At 44.2% G+C, this 21,983-nt stretch overlaps 1 protein-coding gene across 1 annotated transcript; it reads right to left on the minus strand.

The window, feature by feature from the left end:
- Positions 1-1,333: 1,333 nt before the first annotated feature.
- SDR42E1 (short chain dehydrogenase/reductase family 42E, member 1) lies at positions 1,334-11,946 on the minus strand. Its single transcript, XM_059044021.2, has 3 exons — positions 11,829-11,946; positions 3,900-3,992; positions 1,334-3,108 (listed from the first exon to the last, which is right to left on the minus strand). The coding sequence occupies exons 2-3, from the start codon at positions 3,965-3,967 to the stop codon at positions 1,995-1,997; spliced, it is 1,182 nt and encodes a 393-aa protein (XP_058900004.1). The 5' UTR covers positions 3,968-3,992; positions 11,829-11,946; the 3' UTR covers positions 1,334-1,994.
- Positions 11,947-21,983: the final 10,037 nt, after the last annotated feature.

The raw sequence follows: 21,983 nt of genomic DNA on the forward strand, positions 1-21,983 counted from the left end.
CAGTCACATTTGCAATTTATATATTAGAAGTACTTTCGCTGCATCTTATTTTACGCTCACAACAAACCCTGCGTAGAAAGGGCAAATACAGTCATTCCTATTTCCCAACGGAGGCAACTGAGGCCCTACAGAGGCTGCAGCTACTTGGTTAAGGCCACACAAGATATTCATGGTTGCAGGTCTTCTGGTATCAAGTTGAGCACCTTGCCCAAAATAGCCAGGCGGCAGGCGGCAGGAGCCAGGGCCTATTTCTCCAGCATCCTCCTCCTACATATACTCCCAGGACGACTCTAACGTGAATTTCCACAGCCATCTGCCCCTCTTCAGATGTGTGAATACTGTCCTTTCTGTAGCTGCAATCATGGAATGGGTAAAGACTCTGGGTCTCCTTTCCACTTTGGTTCCCGTGCAACAGTGCAACTTGAACGTGCGCCACAGCAGTCCCCGGGGTGGCCAGACAATGCCGCCATCGTTCAGAACATTCCTCACTAGGAGTGGCCTTCAGAGAACTGAAATTCTGCCCAGTAAGAAAACCAGTCAATTACTTGAGAGTTATGCTTTATTTTAAAATTGCAAATGGCATCATTAGCTTGAACATCCTCATGAATCATCAGCTTCTTAGCTGTTTCCTAGACTTCGATCTCTCCTCAAGGACCGCAACTTTACCAACACTGAATATATTTAAACACACTCATTACAGACTCTGAGGACACACCACAAAGGCACTCCGGAAAGGTCAGTCGCAACAGCACCCCCTAAACAGAATACCCTGAGGAAGAAAACCCTCATAAGGAATGCGTAATAACAATATTGATAAAAATAATGGCTTAAGTGTGTTGAGTGGCACTTCATATGCCTCGTCTAATTTGACCCTCAAAAGAATCCTGCGAGGCAAGAGAAAGGTCTACTTGTGTCAACATCAACATTACTGTGTGGTCACACAGGCATAACCCCTTATATCACAAAGGGCAAAAGCTAATTCCCAAAACGCACGCCATGAACAGTAAGTACCTCCCCTGCGACGGCCACCATCTCCTCAGAGGCTTGGCTGTAGGGCCGTAGCCCAGTTGGTGTTTTTCACACATTTTCAAGCCTGTTAGCATTCGCCGTTCCCGTATCAGTGTGTGTTTTAGCCCCCGTGAAGCAGATGCCGACTGTTTGGAATGGAAGTAAGTACATTTTTGGCTTCTGAGAAATTCAAGTAAGACATTTCCCATCTAAGCAAGTTTAGCTCTATGGCTCCAGAATGACTTCTACTGTACTGATCGAAAGATGAAGGACCCAAGGAACCAAATCTCAAACTTATCTTTTTTTTTTTTTTAACATCTTTATTGGAGTATAATTGCTTTACACTGGTGTGTTACTTTCTGCGGTATAACAAAGTGAATCAGTTATACATCTACGTATGTTCCCATATCTCTTCCCTCTTTCGCATCTATTTCTCCCTCCATGATTTGTGCAAGGAGGTAGGAAATGAAGACTTAATCCAAGAATTTACTCTTAAGCAGCAATTTGGAGATCCAAAATCTGACACCAGGTATCTATCTGTCTGTCTGTCCATCTATTTTTCAAACCTGTGGTTTTTTTTTTTTCTATAAATTTATTTAATTTTGGCTGCGTTGGGTCTTCGTTGCCGTGCGCAGGCTTTCTCTAGTTGCAGCAAGCAGGGGCTGCTCTTTGTTGCAGTGTGCGGGCTTCTCACTGTGGGGGCTTCTCTTGTTGCAGAGCATGGGCTCTAGGCGCATGGGCTTCAGTAGTTGTGGCACGCGGGCTCAGCAGTTGTGGCTCGAGGGCTCTAGAGTGCAGGCTCAGTAGTTGTGGCGCACAGGCTTAGGTGCTCTGTGGCATGTGGGATCTTCCTGGACCAGGACTTGAACCCGCATCCCCTGCATTGGCAGGCGGATTCTTTACCACTGTGCCACCAAGTCCCAAACCTGTGTTTCTTGAAAACCATCTCAGCAAGTGTGATCAGCTCCTTACTTCTAGCTGCTCCTTCACACTGACAGAATCACAGAAGGCGGCAGCCATGCGAGAACCGCCATAACCAAGAGTACGACCAACAGCCCATCCCAAATAAGACACTCAGAGTCACGACTTCCAGGACTTCTGCCATGACCATGGGCTTTAAACCATTCTACTACTTCCTGGAGGTCAAATGGCTGAGCCTCATAACCTAGCTCCTTCTTGGCTTTCTCTAGGCTAAAGTAATGTGTGACTCCGGTTTTGTAAACTTCGGTGCGGGTGAGGAAGGGCTGGAAGTTGTACAGTCGACCCAGGATGAAGTGGGCGGTCTCGGTTAGGAAAGCAAAGTAGTAGATGAGAGTCAAGGGCAGGCGGATGGATGGGAACTTGTAGCCCAGGCCCTCAACCAAAGGCCGGAAGAACTCAAAGTTGTTCACAGGTCTGCCATCTGAGACGAAGTAGGGCTGCCCAGACGCAATGTGGCCCTTGTCAGCCTTCAGGGCCGCTGAAGCCAGAATGTGAGCCTGCACCAAGTTATCCACATGGACAAATTCAACCAGACTCTTGGGGTCTCCGTACACAAACTTGAACAGGCCCTTCTCAATGTAGCTTACTATCCTGGGGAGGTGCCTTTGTTCTCCAGGCCCATAGATGCCAGCCGGCCTCAGAGCACAGGTTCTCAAGACTCCATCACTCCTTTCCAGGGCTGTACCGTTGGCCTCCAGCACCTTCTTCTCTGCAACAGATTTGGTCCGAGAGTAGTGATCAGGATGGAGGTGAAGAGGTAGGTAAGGCAGAGATTCATCTCCATTTCTGATAACTTGACCTCCGAAGATGACATTGAAGGTGCTAGTGTAAACCAACCTTGGCACCCCTTGCCTCCTGCAAGCCTGGAGGATGTTGTCTGTGCCCCCCACGTTCACTTCTTCAATCAGGTTTCGATTCAGTTGCTCGCGCCCTGACATACCGTAAGAGGCAATGTGGAACACACAAGCGACATCCACATCCTGGAAGGCTTTCTCTATGTCAGAGAGGTGGCGGACGTCTCCGTGTATAAACTTGATTCCTTCCGGAATGGTTTGTGCAGGGCTGCTGATGTCAAACAGAATCACACGGACTCCCTTCTGGTTCAGAGCACAGCCTAGGCTGAAACAAGCAAGAGTAACGTTAGATCACATCACTATTAAGCTGTGCCTAGGAAAAGTGTGTAAAATAATTTTCCCAGTCTTCTTGGCTTATCCTGAGTTCCTCACTTTACATGTTCATTGGTACAAGTCTTACTTATGCAAATATTCAAAAATGAGAATCTGGGCTTTCCTGGTGGCACAGTGGTTGGGAGTCCGCTTGCCGATGCAGGGGACGTGGGTTCGTGCCCCGGTCCGGGAGGATCCCACGTGCCGCGGAGCGGCTGGGCCCGTGAGCCATGGCCGCTGGGCCTGCGCGTCCGGAGCCTGTGCTCCGCAACGGGAGAGGCCACAGCAGTGAGAGGCCCGCATACCGCAAAAAAAAAAAAAAAAAAAAAAGAGAATCTTCACATTCACTTAAATTAAAATGAGAGAGGCTTTATCTTCAAAGATGGTGATGTCTACATGTTACATTCCCCCACCCCCCATTCTATGACCCACCATCTATTCTTCAGAATATTTATGAATGATATGGTAATTGTGAAAAAACAGCGATTATGTTAAATTGATTTTGGTGGTGTGCATATCTCCCCTCCCGAATTCAGTGGCTTTATAAAGAATTTTTCTTAAAGAAGAATGTACCTGTAGTTCTCCACGTCAGTATCTGAGCCGTGGGCAACACGGTTCATTCCTGGTTTAACACTATACAAACAAGTAAAAGTCTACACTGCATTAGTGTGAGCTGAAAGCTATACTTTTCCCAGCAACTACCAGTAAAATAATTCCATGGACATATTTTGCAGGTGCACTGACCGGAAGCCAAAATAGCCACCTCCTCCCGTAACGAGGACTGTCTCCTTCAGAGACTTTTGGGAATCCATATATGGCAGTCAAAGATAACTGGACCTATAAGAAAGTAGTACGCATCACTGTTACTGATCCAGATGCAAATGTGATTGCCCCTCATTTGGGGATAACAAAAACAAAAAGGCAACACGCTCTAGTAGAAAGAAAAGCTAAGACCTGGGTTCCCGTCATGGCTTTGTGACATTAACCAACTCCTCCCCACCCCCACCCCCTTTCACTTCTTGGGCTTCACATTTCTTCCTATGAATCATGGGAACAGTAATATCTGCCCTCACTGCCTGGCAAGGTCAATGTGAAGGTTAAATAAGACAACGTACATGGGAGTGCTTTGAAAACCACAAAGCACTCTCCAAACGTAAGGCATTATTCTGAATCCTCGGAAAACATTAGAGCCTTTTTGAAAAGAAGTCGTTCACATTTGGTAGGGAGAGGCATTTTCCCCACACACCAGACAAAAATCCAGGACAGAACTTTAAAGCAATTTCCAACAACTTTGTTTTTAAACAGCACACTACAGCACGGTTTCATACTGGTGTTTGGGGACTTCCTTCGTGGCACCGTGGTTAAGAATCCACCTGCCAATGCAGGGGACATGGGTTCAAGCCCTGGCCCAGGAAGATCCCACATGCTGCGGAGCAACTAAGCCCGTGCGCCACAACTACTGAGCCCGTGAGCCACGACTACTGAGCCTGTGAGCCACAACTACTGAGCCCGCGAGCCACAACTACTGAAGCCCATGCGCCTAGAGCCCGTGCTCCGCAACAAGAGAAGCCACCGCAATGAGAAGCCCGCGCACCACAAGGAAGAGTAGCCCCCACTCGCCGCAACTAGAGAAAGCCCAAGTGCAGCAACGAAGACCCAACGCAGCCAAAAATAAATAAATAAATAAATTTATTTTTAAAAATACTGGTGTTTTATTAACCCTATATGTAAAAAAAAAAAAAGAGGTGGATTGGGGGACAAAAACATCCTTTGTGTAGCAAACCATGTTCCCCCACCCAGGAAATCTTCTAAGTACAGCGTGTGCTCAATACCTATGGGGATCTTGCTTCTCCCTCCCTCCGCTTCTATGCTAAAATAATAATTATTTTTATATTTTATATTTTTATTATTTTCTCAAGGCTCCAAGAGCCCTTTCTCTCAAAAACAAGACAGAACAAGCAGAAAGTAGGCCACTCAACTCTTCCCACTTAAGAAGAAATGGAACAGGAGGCATGCAGGTCCTCACATGCGTTGGGAATACAAACACACACACACACACTCACTCAAGCCACTGGAGACACTCAGGTGAGTCAGGGAGACTGCAAGCGACCAAGAGCCCCGTCGCTTGAACAAGCTCATCCCTCTGCGCCTGTTGCTGCATCTGAAAAGCAGAGCTAATGATGAGCTCACAGGCTTACGGAGACCGAATGGGATAGTGTATGAAAAATGCCTGACGCAGTGCAGGGGCTCCACGGATGTCACTTCTTGAATTTCCTTGTCTGCAAGCTCTAGGCTCTGGGGATTTGATTCTTCTCTAACATTCCCACATACCGTGATTACGTCTCTCAAAAGCACAGGGTTACAAAAAGTCTGTTGGGTTCTTCTGGAAAACTCTACTAAGGAGACCTGAGTGCCAGAAAAGCCAATCAGATCATTCATGCAGAAATCAGTTGGTGTGACAGTTGAAGACAAGATTCAGCAAGTGACTGTCTCAGTGGCTTGAAGCTATGCAGACGAGTGAGAAATATTAGGAAAACTGAGCAAAATGATATGCAGGATGGCTGATGGAGTCCCAAGGTTTGACGAAGCAATTGCCACTGTTGTGCTTACAAGAAAATCCGTAAAGAATGAAACATCCCAGCATCCCTTTAATATACCCAACAGTGACCTTATGTTTCTATTATTTTCGGGGTGCAGAACACTCCCACTTGCATTTGGAGTAGCCAGAAAACTTGCTGTAGTCAATTCTATCGTTTAACATAATCACGTGACTTTGTTGACAGATGCTGCTTCCAAACACAGAAGATGTCAGTCACTGACATCTCAACCCAGACTCCTTACTGTCACCATCACGACCTGGTGGCCGCCTCCTTCCCTGACTTCAGCTCACTCTTCCACCACTGGTACTCTACCCTCCAGCCACCTGAACTTCTCCCCTTTTTTGAAGATGCCAAGCTCATCTGTGCCCGGAGGTCGATACGCACTTCTTGCTTCATCTCTGTGTGAACCACCTCTGCACCAGATCTTCACCTAGCCGCATCTTTCTCAATATTTAGGTCTGCTCAAGGGCTACTTACTCAACACAAAGAGGCGTTCCTGGTCACCCCTTCTAGAAGAGCTCTCCCTTATCTAAACGCTGCTCTGTTTTCTCCACCACACATTTCACTATAAATTTATTTGTTTCCTTTTTGACTACCGATCTCCTTCCAACAGAACATAGGTGCCATGAGAACCGAGACCTTCAGCCTTTCTCACTGGCATGTTCCCACCAGAACCTCGGAGACAGTAGATACTCAACACGTATTTGTTGAACTTATGGATGATTTTGAACACTGTGAAATAATATATGCAATTTAGTAAAATGATTATGGGCACAAGTTACGCAGAGCACTGCAGCGTCTAAGAGTCGTTATTACGTATGACAATCGATGTTGCCATTGTAATTTAACTTATCTCTTAAAAAGAAAAGTCCTGGCATGAAAATGACAGAAAGCAAAATGAGACAGAATTCCTGCATTCTGGAGCTTATGCTGGAGGAGAGAAGCTTTTGCAAATACCTAAAGTACATGGCAAAAAGGAGAAACCAAGATTACTGCAATAATGTTGGTGTAAACCAGGAGCCGTGGGAGCGCCGAGGTGGAAGGGAGGTGGGAGAAACGGATTCTGAAGGGCACGTCCGAGGAGACCTCACTTAAGAGTAGGCGCTAGAGCGGACTGGGGACAACGGGAGGACGGAGGCAGGCTGAGGCTGGGCGGAGGGCTACTACAGGCCGAGGGGGCGTCACATGTGCACAGAAGAGCAACAGGGCGGGCTTGCGTTGGGCAACCGATACGGGGTGTGCAAACTGAAGCCTAAGTGTGTGGCTGGTGATTTAGGGCGGAAAGAAGGCTGGAGTCGGCTTGGAGACAGCTTGGCATCCCCTTCGGGGGAACCGGAACTCTATTCTATAGACCAGGGGTCCCCACCCCCTGGACTGCGGACCAGTACCGGTCCGCGGCCTGTTAGGAACCGGGCCGCACGGCAGGAGGTGAGCGGCGGGCGGGCGAAGCTTCACCTGCGGCTCCCCATCGCCCGCGTTACCGCCTGAACCATCGCCCCCGCCCCCGCCGTCCATGGAAAAATGGTCTTCCACGAAACCGGTCCCTGGTGCCAAAAAGGCTGAGGATCGCTGCTATAGACAACAGAGGGTCTCTGTACGTTTACGGAACATCGGGTTCACTTTGGTCCTTGTGAAAGATTAAGCTTTGCCTGGAGGAGGAAAGGGTCTAGGCAAGGGCTGATGAGGGTGAAATGCCAGCGCGCTCAACTGCCATTAGGATGAGGAGGCGGCAGCAGGCAGGGCCCAGGTGAAGTCTAAGGAAGGTGACGTCAGGAACCAAAACAGCCCCCGCGGGGTTTAGAAACGCTCTGTTTGGTTGACAAGGTTTTCATTAAGAGGATGCCGGATTAAAAAGGTTAACACATTCTCAGCACCTCCACAAGAATTCCTCTGTAAGGAAATCAGAAAATGGACAAGGCCTCAAAGAGTCCAGTTAAAAATTTTCCAACAGAAATTCTTCCTCATCTTTCACTGTCCTTTGTTTGTTAAAACTGCACATTCCAGTCCAGTCATAAGACCACAGGTCAGTCATGGCTCATGTGCACATTAATCACGCCAGGAATGTACAAGTTCAAATTATCAGTGCTTCAGAGTACCTGTCAGGCCTATTCATGCTACTCCTCATTACCTTCCAACTCGTTCCAGAACGATCCGGGGCAAGAACTTGTGTAACTGACCTGGTCTGCAGGGTCAGACGCATGGTGACGAGTAAGGAAAACGTAATAATTTCACAAGACAAACAGCAATGAAAGAAGCCTGCAACCTCCGCATATGACCAGCCATTAACGAATGGTATCACCCAGAGGCCACCTCCTCCTTTCCTGGTTCCCCGCGTCAATGAGCACAGAAAATCGCTGCAAACACATTTTGCAGGCAACCAAAAGAAATTCTCATGAACACTAAGCCAGCGGGGAGAAAGAGAGCGTACACAATTTTCTCTCAATCAGCTGCCTGATTTTTTATATTTCATGGCTTCTGTTTTATTAGTTTCGACCTGATTCCTTCTAGGGCTCGGTACTCAGACCACTGTTTATAATCTCAGTTGCTTTTAAGCCTCTTCCAAAACGTGGCTTTGTTCAGTAATTGCTTCCCTCTGGGTGGGGGGGAGGGTCACATTTGATCTGAGCCATCATTTTAGCAGATATGGGTTAAGGTTGAGTACACGATCCAAAAAAAGGAATCGTAATTACAAACAAGAAAAAATGAAATTTAAAATCTGCCTGACCCCTTGATAATACTAAAATAGAATGAGGGTAATAAAATTAACGTCTCACAGGGAAATTATGATTAGAAACTCATAAAAATGACTAGGAGTACTTTAGATTTACAAAGACCTAATTAAATGCAAAGGATCAGTAATAAGAACCTTTAACTTATGCACACAGTTCCCTCATCTCGAGGGTTCAACAGGACAATGCCACTAACTCTCTGGTATTATAATGCAATATACAAACCTAGATGCCACCAGAGTGCGGAACAGAGAGCAGAACTGAAGGTGGCTTTCATTAAAACAAAAAGTTACTGTATTTACTTTAAGGAAGATAAAAATATCTCCAGGTAGTTTCACCCTTTGATGGTGTGTTTTAAATTACTGCCCAAGTACTGACCAGAGACAAAAGGTAACTGTGTTCTTACTGTATTGAGACCAGGAAAGTATATTGAGACTACAGGGCTTAGAAATGGTGTTGTTCAAATTCCATATGTGATCTGAAAGTTATCTGTGTTTAATACAAAGCAGTCAAGGCCATAAAGATGAAGAAGTAGTTAGAAACAATAAGGAGAGTCACCCCGATACAGGTAAAAGATGTGAGGTGCAAAACCTAAAAGGCCAAACACATTTGGGAAGAAAACTAAGGGCATAGCATTAAGCAGAAAGTTGATACACTTATGACAAACAGTGGTATTTGCACACACAGTATTGAACACAACTGACGGTGGGCAGGGAAGCTAATTCTCATCACCTTATCTTCTCATCCAGCTACCCATTCAAACTCCTTTTGCCTAGATATTTGTTGCACAAAAGATGGAGCCTGTGCTCCGCAACGGGAGAGGCCACAGCAGTGAGAGACCCGCGTACCACACACACACACACACACACACAAACCAAACCTCCATACAAGCCTAGGCCACTCCCCCAGGAATGTCTGCAGGAACGAGGAGTACTTGGTGGAACACGCACCTGGTAAATCCAAATGCGGGGAACGCTCTGCAAACTTTTCAAATGCCCTTTTCTGCTGTACCTGCAAGTACTACACTTGTGCTTCCTCCCCTCTAGGTCAGCATACCTGCCACTTCAACGTATCAAAGTACTGTCATCTGTCATTTATTAAGCACTTACTGTGTGCCAGGTATCGTGCTAGGCCTTCTCCACAAATCATTTCCCTTGATGCTCCTAACATCCCTCTGAGGCGAGTTCTAATTGGTTAATCCCATTTACTGCAGCTAGTAGATGGGGAGCAGGGAGCTGTACCCACTGGAACCCAGGTGCGTCTGACTCCACAGCTTATGCCTCAACCACAACAAGCACTCGGGGCTGTGCAGAGTCCCTGACCTGAAGCAGCCAAGCCAGTGCTGACCTGAGTCCTGTAGGGGCTTTAACAGCTAACATACTTCTGCACTCTGATAGGGGTCCTTCCAATTTCCAGCGGGGAGGCAGGAGGTGCCCCATCCCCTCCCATGAGGTAGAGTTCGGAGGCAGGGTTAAGCTTCCTAGGTTAGAAATCAGAAAATCTGGGTCCTAGACTTGGTTCTCCCACCAATTCCCTGTGTGACCCTGGTAAAGTCACTGAACCTCTCTGATCCTGTTTCCTCCTTGCTAAAATGAAAATAACAACTATGGCTAAATTTATTAGTTATTATGGGCTAGGTGCTTTAAGGTTTACCACTGAAGCCTCAGGACAATCTTCTGAGGTAGTTATTATCCTCAGCTTTTCGGATATGAGGAAAAGGCTTAGAGGTTAAGAACCTTGCCTACCCATAAATATATCCAAAGTAAATGAAATCACTATCTGGAAAAGGTATTTGCACCCCCATATTCATTGCAGCTTTATTCACAATTGCTAAGTCACAGAAACAACCTAAGTGCCCATTAATGGATGAATGGATAAAGGAAATGTGGTGTGTGTGTGTGTGTGTGTATATACACACACACACACACACACACACAATGAAATATTCAGCCATTGAAAAGGGAAGGAAATCCTACCATTAGTGACAATATAAATGGACCTTGAGGGCACTGTGCTAAGTGAAATAAGTCAAAGACAAATACTGCATGATATCATTTATACAAAGAATCTTAAAAAAACTGAACTCTAGAAACAGAGAGTAGAATGGTGGTTGCCAGGGGCTGCGGGATGGGGGAAATGAGGAAATGTTGGTCAAACGGTCTAAGCTTCCAGTTATGAGACAGAATTAAGTTCTGGGGATCTAACATACAGCATGGGGACCATATTTTTTTTTTTTTTTTTTTTTTTTTTTTTTTTTTTTGTGGTACGCGGGCCTCTCACTGCTGTGGCCTCTCCCGTTGCGGGGCACAGGCTCCGGACGCGCAGGCTCAGCGGCCATGGCTCACGGGCCCAGCCGCTCCGCGGCATGTGGGATCTTCCCGGACCGGGGCACGAACCCGCGTCCCCTGCATCGGCAGGCGGACTCTCAACCACTGCGCCACCAGGGAAGCCCATGGGGACCATATTTAATGATACTGTATTACATGCTTGAAAGTTGCTAAAAGAGTAGATCTTAAAAGTTTTCACCATACACACACAAAAAACTGTAATTCTGTGAGGTGATGGAGATGTTAACTAACCTTATTGTGGTTATTATTTCACGATATATAGGCGTAACAAGCCATCACATTGTACACCTTAAAATTACACAATGTTATACGTCAATTATATCCTAGTAAAGTTGGAAAAAAATCTTTTAAAAAGAAACCAACAAAGTGGTCCACAAATTATGCAGGTGTCTGGCTGAGCTGGACCTAGGACTTGAAGCCAGGTCTGTAGGAGTCCCCAGCTGGCTTGGGACAATGCAGTGTTGTGCACTTCCCACGTTCATAATTTCTGTCACACATATCTTTTAACAATAAATACGTTCATTTTAAATGGTAACCTTACACGGCCACTTAAATGGAAAACCAGAATCATTTGTCATCAAGAGAAGGTAATCTTCCCCAAAGTGCGATGAAAATTAAAAATGTGAATCAAGTCTAGCTCGATACACGTGCCTGTTGAAAGCTCTGAGCTTGGGGCCCAGATATCTTTAAAAAAAAGAAGACGAGAAACAGAAGCTAGACGGTGCTTGAGCACTTCGCGACATTCTAGAAAGCCACGCTGAGCCCCGCTCCTTGGAATCCGAGAGAACTAAAAAGGGGAGGGCTTAGGTCATCATCACTCACGACCGCTCCCCTTACCAGCAACCAATGGGCTCGTCCCACCTGGACTGCCACCCCGCGCAGATACGGGCAGGGTCGCCCTCCGCGGGCCCCGACGCGCGTGCGAGCCTCAGCGCCCCCGCCAGCCGGGCCCAAGTCCCCGCGGAGGAGCGGCCCTCGCTCCCCAGGCACACTCACAGCGGCAGAAAACGATGGCGACGCCGGGTCTGCTCGAGGACTGGCAAGCCAGGGCTCTCACGATCGCCGCCGCCCGCGCTCGGAGCCGGAGCCGTCAGACCGGCCACCTGGCTCCACTTCCGGGCCTCTCTAGGAAGCGCGGAGGTCTCGACATCTCTATGATGTTCAGGTTGCTCGTCCACCGTCACCTATATGCATCATGTTCGCTCCGTGAGTCTCCCCGAGGTGTCCAACCCATGTGTTCCAGCTTCGCGGGAGCCCTTTCAGGGCACATCTACTGCTATAACTACCTCCAATGTCTGCCTTTAGACTTCCACCTCCGTCTTTGTGTACCCCCAACGCTGAGCCCAGGCAGTGCCTGATAAATAGGAGGGGCTCAGCTCAATCAGTTATTGCTTGTATGGATGAATGGATGGGTGGATGGATAAGGCTCTCCAGACTCCTGAATATTCACTCTACATGTAGCTTTTAAAATCTCTATCTCTGAGTTTCCAAGTTTTCCCTATTTTCACAGTTCCATTTCTGATCACTAAGCAGGCAATGATGCTAAGACTAACCTTTGTTGCTGAAGGAACCAAAGACTTAAAAACCATGTAGAAAGGAACGTTGTCATCCACATTCAGAGGTCTCCCGGAGAGGCCAATATTTTGTCTCCTCGTCAGGAGTCTGGTTCTATGGAAAGTTGCAGACGCTGTGTACATAACACACACACACACACACACACACACACACACACACACACACACACACACACGAATTGACCCCACCCCTGGCTGGGAAGGATTTCATTTTGGTGGCTCAAAGGATGGGAGTTGGACTTCATATGTTTCTCTTGCCACATGCAGACTCAAAGAAGCTCATATGAAGTAAATCATTTACTGCTCAATTTTCACTGGGACCACAAAGTCACAAGAAAAACCTCAAGCCCTGGGATATAAAAATTAATGAAGGCCATGTGAAGAAAGCTAAGTCCCCAGCATTGGCCTCTCTAATCTTTCCTCTCTGATCTTGTCTGTCTGTCTGTCTAGTCCTCAACTGGGGTTCAGCCATAAGTCTTAGGAGACTGAAATATGGTTGTACCAAGTAGTCTTAAGGAACAGCTTTTCTCTGGCTGCCTAGGTGACTAGCAACATGCTCTTCAGAACAATAGCCAAGGAAGAAAAGATTCCTCCAAGGATGCAGTATGTAAGACAGATTTCCTTTGGAGAATTTCAGGGTCCTCTAAGCGTTGCCCAGATTTACTGCATGTTGATGGCCCATAAGAAGAATTGTGGCAAATTTAAATGTTAATATTATTATGCCACTGAGGACTCTTTTAAAATCTAAGCACTTATGTTTTAAGGGAAAATTTAAAACTTTATAATTACTTCCTTAGTTTCCACTGCAATTTAGTGAGTTGATTTTGTAAAGGTCTGAATAAGAACTCTAAGATAGAAATGACCAGAGAAAGAAACTGACCTCAGTATGAGTTTATATGTCAATGCTTTTTTAGTTTTTTTCCCTAATAATATATCCAGAAAGTGGATACATTTCAGAAATATCAGTTTACTGTTATAATTCCTCACAGATGGCCAACACTTTATACTTTACTATACCTATTAGCTCATCAGATTCTCACAGAAAGTGTATCCATTAAGGTTCTTTGGGTTTCAAGTAGTAGAGAAGAGCTCTAGCTAATTTAAGTGAAAAGGGGCAACTTTTAGAATCTCAGAAAGAGTTTATCAATTTGTGTATTCATCGTAAACAGTTCTAGCTCTGTAATAAACCCTGAAATCTCAGTGGTTTAATGAAAAAAATTTTATTTTTCACTCTCATCACAGTCCATTTAGCCTTCAGAGAAGGGGTGAGTGGACCCCCTGCACACAATCACAAGGGACCCAGCCTTCTTTCATTTGTTATTCCATTGTATTCAACATGTGGTCTCCAGGGTCACTGTAGAAAGGGAAGGCAAAGAGCTTGGCTTCCCCCAACAAGCCTGTTTAAAGTACGTCTCCTGCAACCCGTGAAATTCGCCAATCACTTCAAAGCACTTAGCTTATCTGAAATTATCTTGTATGTTACTAGAGTGAATGCTCTATGAGGACAGAGACCCACTTGATTGACTGGTATATCCTCACTGCTCATTATAGTATCTGGAACAGAGAGAATTTGAAAAGAACTGCCAGATGAACGAGCAAGTGAATGAATGTCCCACCTCTGGTTGTCTCTGTTCAAACCGGATTTGCTGGTGAGAACTTCTTTTGGCCGAGGTTGGGTCAGAAATCACCTCTACTGTAGTCAGCTATGGCAAGGGGGTACAAGAACAACTATTAATAGCCCACCACTAAAAGCTGAGGCAGTTTCTAGAGAAGGAAAATCATTGGGAGCCTGGAAGACACCCTAAACGTTGTTACCCCGAAGTGTGAAGCAGCAACATCAACATCACCTGGGAGCTTATTCAAAATGCAGATCTTGGGTCCCACTCCAGATATAACAAGAATCCACAAAAGTCTTTCCAAAGTTGGAAGTCCCCAGGGAATTCCTATGCACAGTAAAGACTGAAAGATACTGCTCTAAAAGGTGTTTATCACTACAACTCTCAGATATGCGTAAGAGATTCCTGACAGTAGCCTCATGCTATACCTGGAACCCAGGTGAGATTCAGCAACTTACCCAAGGTCACAGATCTAGTAATTGGCAAAGCTGGGGTTAAAAGCCATGGCTGCAGACTCCAAATCCCTCTCCACTCCATGCTCATTCTACTATGCTGCTCTACTGGATAAACCTATTTTCTTCCACTAATGAAAAAGATTCAAAAGGGAGAAATAAATAGAAAAAAAAAAAAGAGCTACATTTAAATGGTTGTTGATGGTTTCAAGAATTGATGAAAAGGAAACAAGCATTTATCACTTACAGGGCATTTCATACACTGTTTTTCCCCATTACATATTAAAGAACTCTCCAAGTAACAAAATGAATGTTTATGTTTCATTTATTCAGCAATTAGGCATCTTAACGTTCTCTTATAAGCATTTACAGCACTTATTCAGAATTATCAAGCATCCTATTTGGGTCAATGGTTTTTCTTTCTCCTTCTCTGATTAAACTAAGAGTTTGAATAGTGCTAATTAAAACTAGTTATTTTGAGCATCTTGGCCAAGGGTTCTCTGCTCAGGGCTCGGGTATTTGGAGCTTTCTTAGTAGGTCACAAAAGACCCCCGGAGATAGCAAAGCTTAAGTCTGCCACTTTTGTTCTTTACTGTTTTCAGAGATTGAAGAATGTAGATACCAACCATGTTAATCAGGTCTATTTGGGTTGCATGGCCTCCCTTCTGCTGCAGGAAGGAGCTGGCAAAACATTCAGCCTAGTGAGAGTGGGGCACTCACGCCACCACCATCCCCCCCCTTTCAGGGTAGACTTCTCACACTCCAGTCCTTTCCAAGAGTGAGGAGAGGAAGTGGAGACCGGGGCATAGACTAATTTTAAGACATTTAAGAGGGAGAATAAGAAGAGAGAGAGAAATATTTGGATACATGGGCAGTTAATTAATTAAGGTTAATTCCTTAATTCATAAGAAGTAGAGCTATGTAGATGGAGAGCCCCTGTCAGTCTCCAAGTAGATAAATCAAAACAGAACTCATGGATTTTTAAAGCTGGCCCTTTACTAATATGGTTGCATATAATCTGGTTCCTTCTGGAGGGTCTAGAGGAGAATTTCTTTCCTTGTCCTTTGCAGTTTACAGAGCCATATTCTTTGCATTCCTTGGCTCCTGGCACCTTCCTCCATCTTCAAAGTCAGTAACATAGGGCTTCAAACCTCTCTTTGCTCCCGTTGTTGTCACATGGCCTTCTCTCTCTTTTATAGTTTAGTCTTCCTTTGCCCCCCTCTTATAAAGATACTTATAATTACATTTAGGGTCCACCCAGAAAATCTAGGATAATCTCTCTGTCTCAAGATCCTTAACTCAAGCACACCTGCAAAGTCCCTTTTGCCATGGAAGGTAATATTCCCAGGTTCCAGGGATTAGGACTTGGATATCGGTAGGAGCCTTTTTTCTGCCTACCACAGACGGGAATCAGTCCCACTCAACCACTGGACAGAGGAACATTATAATAGACCATGTCAGATGTGGCTTTCTAAAGAGAAGGGATTCTTGGCATATAACCAAAGAACATACTACACCAACCAACAAAGCCAGAGTGCGCTTTGTGGAAGACTGCTAGTTGTTACCCCAAATATATCTTGCCCTTCTTCTGTAATAATAGGGTTCTGTTAGCACGTGATCATCCAGAATAAAGATGACATTTACCAGCCTCCCCTGAAGCTAGATGTGTGCATGTGGCTAAGTTTTTGCCAATACAGTGTGAGTGGAAGTTATGAGTGCAATTTCTGCATCACAATCTTAAAAAAGAAATTGCTTGCCCTCTTTCTTCCCTTCTCGTGGACTGGAACTCAGCTTGGTCATCAAAGAATATCTTTATTAAATGAGAGCCTGTGTTGGACACCTGCTGTGTTCTAAGCATCATGCCAAGCAAGGGACGATGCAATGAGAGGTGGGACAAATCCTAGGAGTGACAACCACAGCAGTTACGTTTATCATTCAGCTGCTGAATTCCCCGTTCCCCACTGCTGTGCAACAAGCCAGTTATAAAAGACACTCATCCCCACAATGACTGGGGATTGTCCTGCAGGAGACATGTGCTCCAGACCTGCTCCTTTTTTTTTTTTTTTTTTTTTTTTTTTGCGGTATGCGGGCCTCTCACTGTTGTGGCCTCTCCCGTTGCGGAGCACAGGCTCCGGACGCGCAGGCCCAGCGGCCATGGCTCACGGGCTTAGTTGCTCCACGGCACGTGGGATCTTCCCGGACCAGGGCACGAACCCGCGTCCCCTGCATCGGCAGGCGGATTCTCAACCACTGCGCCACCAGGGAAGCCCCAGACCTGCTCCTTTTGAATTCCTTTCAGGAAATGAAGAACAAACCCCATCAATATTTCCTTCTTGTATATGGGGAGTCCTCTTAGGAGGGGGTGATGTATCTCAGAATAGGCTTTGTGAGGAATTCTGGCGATTGGATTGTCAGAGAAAACCACTGTGTCCTAGTTTGAGCTTCCCCAGAAGCAGACCTTGAGGCAAGGATTCAAGTGCAAGTAGTTTCTTTGGAAACTGATCCCAGGAAATACCAGTACGTATTTTTGGGGTGATGAAATGTGGTGATGGTTGCATAACTCTGTGAATAATAAAAACCACTGATTTGTATACTTTAAATGGGTGAATTGTTTGATTTGTGGATTATAGCTCAATAAAACTGTTACTTAAAAAAGATTACAACTACAATAATGCCAGTTTCATAATTTCATTGTTGTTCAAGTGGGAGAGGACAGGATGGCCTGTTACCCCAGATATACCCATGAAAGTGTGTCCTGGGTGGCAAAATCAATACATGTAAAAGTTTAGGAGCCATTGCCTTAGAAAAATAAACATAATTCTCTTGCTCCACCATCTCGATAGGATGGCTTTTCCACTGGGACGTTCCTGTCCCCTCCTTCTTTCTTAGGGCAAGGAGAAAAAAGTACAAAGCAGGAGGGAAAGTGAGGTTTGAATAATAAGTGGTTTTCATTTAGCTGCATTGAAAACCGAGGGTCAACATGTATTAATTTTCATGATCAAATTACTTCATTTTGTCTCTTCTCCAACCGTGAGGGTAATTTTATGCCAGGATTATTTTAGTCATTCTAATTATGCATGCATCAATATTTAGCGAGTGTTTACCTAACCCACAGCACACCCAAATGTTTTCCTCCCTCAGAGAACATGGCAGTACAATATAATGTAACTAGGTGGTGCACAGCACAGAGATGAAGCTCCTTTTATTTCTCCATCTTTGTTTGTAAGGAACATTCAGGTGGAGTTTCTTGAAAATCAACATATGTACTATTCAGATGCATCCATAAAACCAAAGGCGGTGTTGTGAATCCTATGAGTTCACTACATGATACTAAATGTAATTCTTGCACAGATGTTTCATTAGGGATTCAGTTATGTAAGACAAACTAAAATTTACCATTTGTTTAGATTTTCCTTTTTTGCAAAGAACCTTCCCTCTCTTGTCATGCATTGGAATTACTCTGTCACAGACAATATTGCTTATCCTAAACTTTTCCTATAAAATCCTTTCTCCTTTAACTAACACTCCCTATTTATGTTCTTCTCTGTCTCCTGTAATTTATATAACAAATCCTTTATGGTAAGCCATTTAGGATGTTTGTGCGTTTAACATGTGAAAGATAACACTGAAATGAACAACTTTCTCTATAAATCATTGTGTACATCTTTGATTATTTTCAAACGGTCTCCTTTTAAATAACCATGAACAATTTTGTGACAGCAGTTTCTGCTCATTATTTTCTTTATGAACTAAAACTTTTCCTTCAGGCAAAAAAAAAAAAAAAAATGGAAAAGAAGTTCCTGGAACATCTGGCTTATGGTATAATTTACTTTGGGTATTCAGCTGTGCTCCCAAATTTTGAAATGCCTTCTTTCTAATAGATTCATCCTAGATTTAATCTCCCTTCTGGAGATACAGATGCCAGCATGTTTCCTTCTGTGAACCTTCAGCCTGGGAGCCATGGCCACAGGAGAGAAGCCGCATCAAACTGTGCGTTGGATGCCTGCAGCTCCTATTTCTCAATTTGTAAATCCCAAGAAGGGACAGAAACTGACAGAATTATACCGCTGGAGTTTCTGTTGAGGCTGAAAAGATTCCTGTGATAATGGCTGCCATGGAAAACGCTGATATGCCGGGCCGTTTACACAGATGATCTTTATAACCAATATGAGGTACAAATGATCATCCCACCACTGGTGAACAGCCTGCAGCTCAGAGAAGAGAAGGCAGTTCATACAGTCAAGTAAGTAGCAGAGCTGGATTTCTACCCAAGATTTATCTTACTCAGATCCACCATGTTGTATGTTAGAGGGACTCCCACATTTTTGAATTTTGAACACTGGTAAGATTTCAGATCAAAATCTGGGAGACACGCAGTTTCGCCAACTTTTAATTTTGCCAAGTAAGGGCATCGAACAGAAACAACAACCAAACTGTGATATCCTATCACCCCCATCTCATACACGAAAAGATAGTTTAACGCCAAAAAGAGAGGAAGGCTATACTCTCCAAAGATAATCCTTTAAATTAAACGAATTCAATCATATGCAGAGTCAATACACTGTCCTTACTGATGACCAGCGTCTCGCCATGGATCAGTGAAAAGTGAGTGCTATCTCTAGACCCTGTTCAAGAACTGCTTTCAGAGGTCCTGTTGTCACCACTGCCTCAATGGAATGGTTTCTCTACCTTGGCTGACCAACATGGAAGGGGGTGCATGGCCTCCCTTCTGCTGCAGGAAGGAGCTGGCAAAACATTCAGCCTAGTGAGAGTGGGGCACTCACGCCACCACCATCCCCCCCCTTTCAGGGTAGACTTCTCACACTCCAGTCCTTTCCAAGAGTGAGGAGAGGAAGTGGAGACCGGGGCATAGACTAATTTTAAGACATTTAAGAGGGAGAATAAGAAGAGAGAGAGAAATATTTGGATACATGGGCAGTTAATTAATTAAGGTTAATTCCTTAATTCGTAAGAAGTAGAGCTATGTAGATGGAGAGCCCCTGTCAGTCTCCAAGTAGATAAATCAAAACAGAACTCATGGATTTTTAAAGCTGGCCCTTTACTAATATGGTTGTTCTCATATACAACGTACGGGAGGGAAGGACAATGGACCGTGAGCACAGCTTTCCACTCCTTCGCTCACGCTGGGTCCCTCAAGGACTACGAGGGGTCTTGGCACTGAATGGACACGAGGTAAGTAATTGATGAACCATGAAATAAACAAAACCCAGTTATTACGTCAATCTCTTATTGTTTAGTTTTAGTAGCTCACTCCACCCCATCCACCCTCATTGCTTCATTATTGGATGTATGGTCATAAGTGGCGAATAAAAGGCAAAGTTGGCTTATGGATGGTCTCCACGGTTGAAAATGTCAGCCAAAAGGTCATGAAAATGAAGGTCAGGATGGTCTCGTGACTCGGGAGTAAGGTCGGCGTTCCTGAGGTCAGCCATTATTGAATGAGCATCTTGAACCTGACCTTGTACTAGCCGCTTAACTGGCCGTGAGCTCACATGATCTTCCTAAGGACACAGTGAGGGAAAGACTATCAATATTATCTCCAGTTTACAGACTGCAGAGACCATGGAGATGCTTAGCGCCTGGGCTAGAGAGCTGCAATGGAACGAGGATGGAAGCCACATCAGCCTTGCACACACACAGTGCAGGCACACATACGTACGCTCACACACAGACACACCCCCACCCACCCCCACACACATATACACTCCCACAAATACCCACACACCCACACAAATGTGAACATACACATAATCGCACACCTACACATATATACACACGCACGCACACACATACCCGCAGACTGTTTCTTTCCCCCCCTCACTTCCCTCCCATCTGGCAACCCCCTGTTTGTTCTCTATGACTCTGTTTCTGTTTTGTTATGTTTATTCATTTGTTCTGTTTTGCTTTACATTCCACATATAAGTGAAATCATACAGTATTTGTCTTTCTCTGTCTGACATTTCACTGAGCATAACACCCTCCAGGTCCACCCATGTTGTTGCAAATGGCAAGATTTCATTCTTTCTTATGGTTGAGTAATATTCCATTGTGTGTGTGTGTGTGTGTGTGTGTATGTAACACATCTTCTTTAACCATTCATCTATTGATGGCACTTGGGTTGCTTCCATATCTTGGCAATTGTAAATAATTCTGCAATGAACGTTGCTGTGCATATATATTTACAATTGTTATATCTTCTTCATGGATTGATCCCTTAATCATTATGTGATGTCCTTCTTTGTCTCTTGTCGCAAGCTTTGTTTTAAAGTTATTTTGTCTGATATAAGTATTGCTTCCCCAGCTCTTTTTTCATTTCCATTTACATGGAATGTCTTTTTCCATTCCCTCACTTTCAGTTTGTGTGTGTCTTTAGATCTAAAGTGAGTCTCTTATAGACATCATATATATGGGTCTTGCTTTTGTATCCATTCAGCCACTCTATGTCTTTTGATTGGAGCATTTAGTCTATTTACATTTAAAGTAATTATCGATAGGTATGTACTTATTGCCAGTTTGTTGTTTTGGGGTTTTTGTAGTTCTTTTTTGTTCCTTTCTTCTTCTTTTGTTCTCTTCCCTTGTTATTTGATGACTATTTTTAGTGTTATATTTGGAATCCTTTCTGTTTTCTGTGTGTGTGTATTATAGATTTTTGGTTTATGGTTACCGTGAACTATGTACATGTATTTGTGTGTGTATATATATACACATATATGTGTGTGTATATATATATATATATATTATTATTTTTTAAGTTGCTGATCTCTTAAGTTCAAATGCAGTTTAACAACCTCCCATTTTTACTACCCCCCATGTTTACTGTTTCTGATGCAATATTTTACATCTTTTTGTTTTGTGTATTGATTAATTACTCTGAGAAATGATTTTGAGTTCTGAAAGCCCTACACTCCCAGCTTCTTGTCTTTTTTAAAAAGGGAAAGAAAATGTCTTCTGAAAACCATGGACCAGAGGGAGGAATTAGATTCTCATCATGGGTCTTATAGAAAGAATGGTTTGGGTAATCTTAGAAGACGACTCCACAGTTATCAGGAATTAACTTGGCTGACCAGAAAATAAATATGTCAGGTTAGAATTACTCTGCTGATTGGTAGAATGAATAAACATACTGACTTTGGATTTCAGCAAGGGATTTGACAAGGTCACCTTTGATATCACTGTTGTCAAGATAAATAAAGGTCAGATGATTAAAATCAACTTGAAAAAATGTTTTCCAGTGGTACATCTCTCATAGCTATACTGAATTAGCTATTTACTGGTCTGTCTCCCTGACTAGAATTTAAACTCTATGAGAGCATGAACCAAGTCATTTTTTTTCACTGTTGTATTCTCAGTACCTAGAACAGCACCTGGCACATAGTAGCAACTCTATAAACATGTGATGAATGAATTAATGTTTTATTAAATGTCTTGCTTCAACACTTAGATAAAGCTATGGAAAATACACGTAGATTTTCCTATGACATGTTGCTA

This window comes from Kogia breviceps, chromosome 18 (assembly GCF_026419965.1).
Source record: "Kogia breviceps isolate mKogBre1 chromosome 18, mKogBre1 haplotype 1, whole genome shotgun sequence".
NCBI classification, from domain to species: Eukaryota; Metazoa; Chordata; class Mammalia; order Artiodactyla; family Physeteridae; genus Kogia; species Kogia breviceps.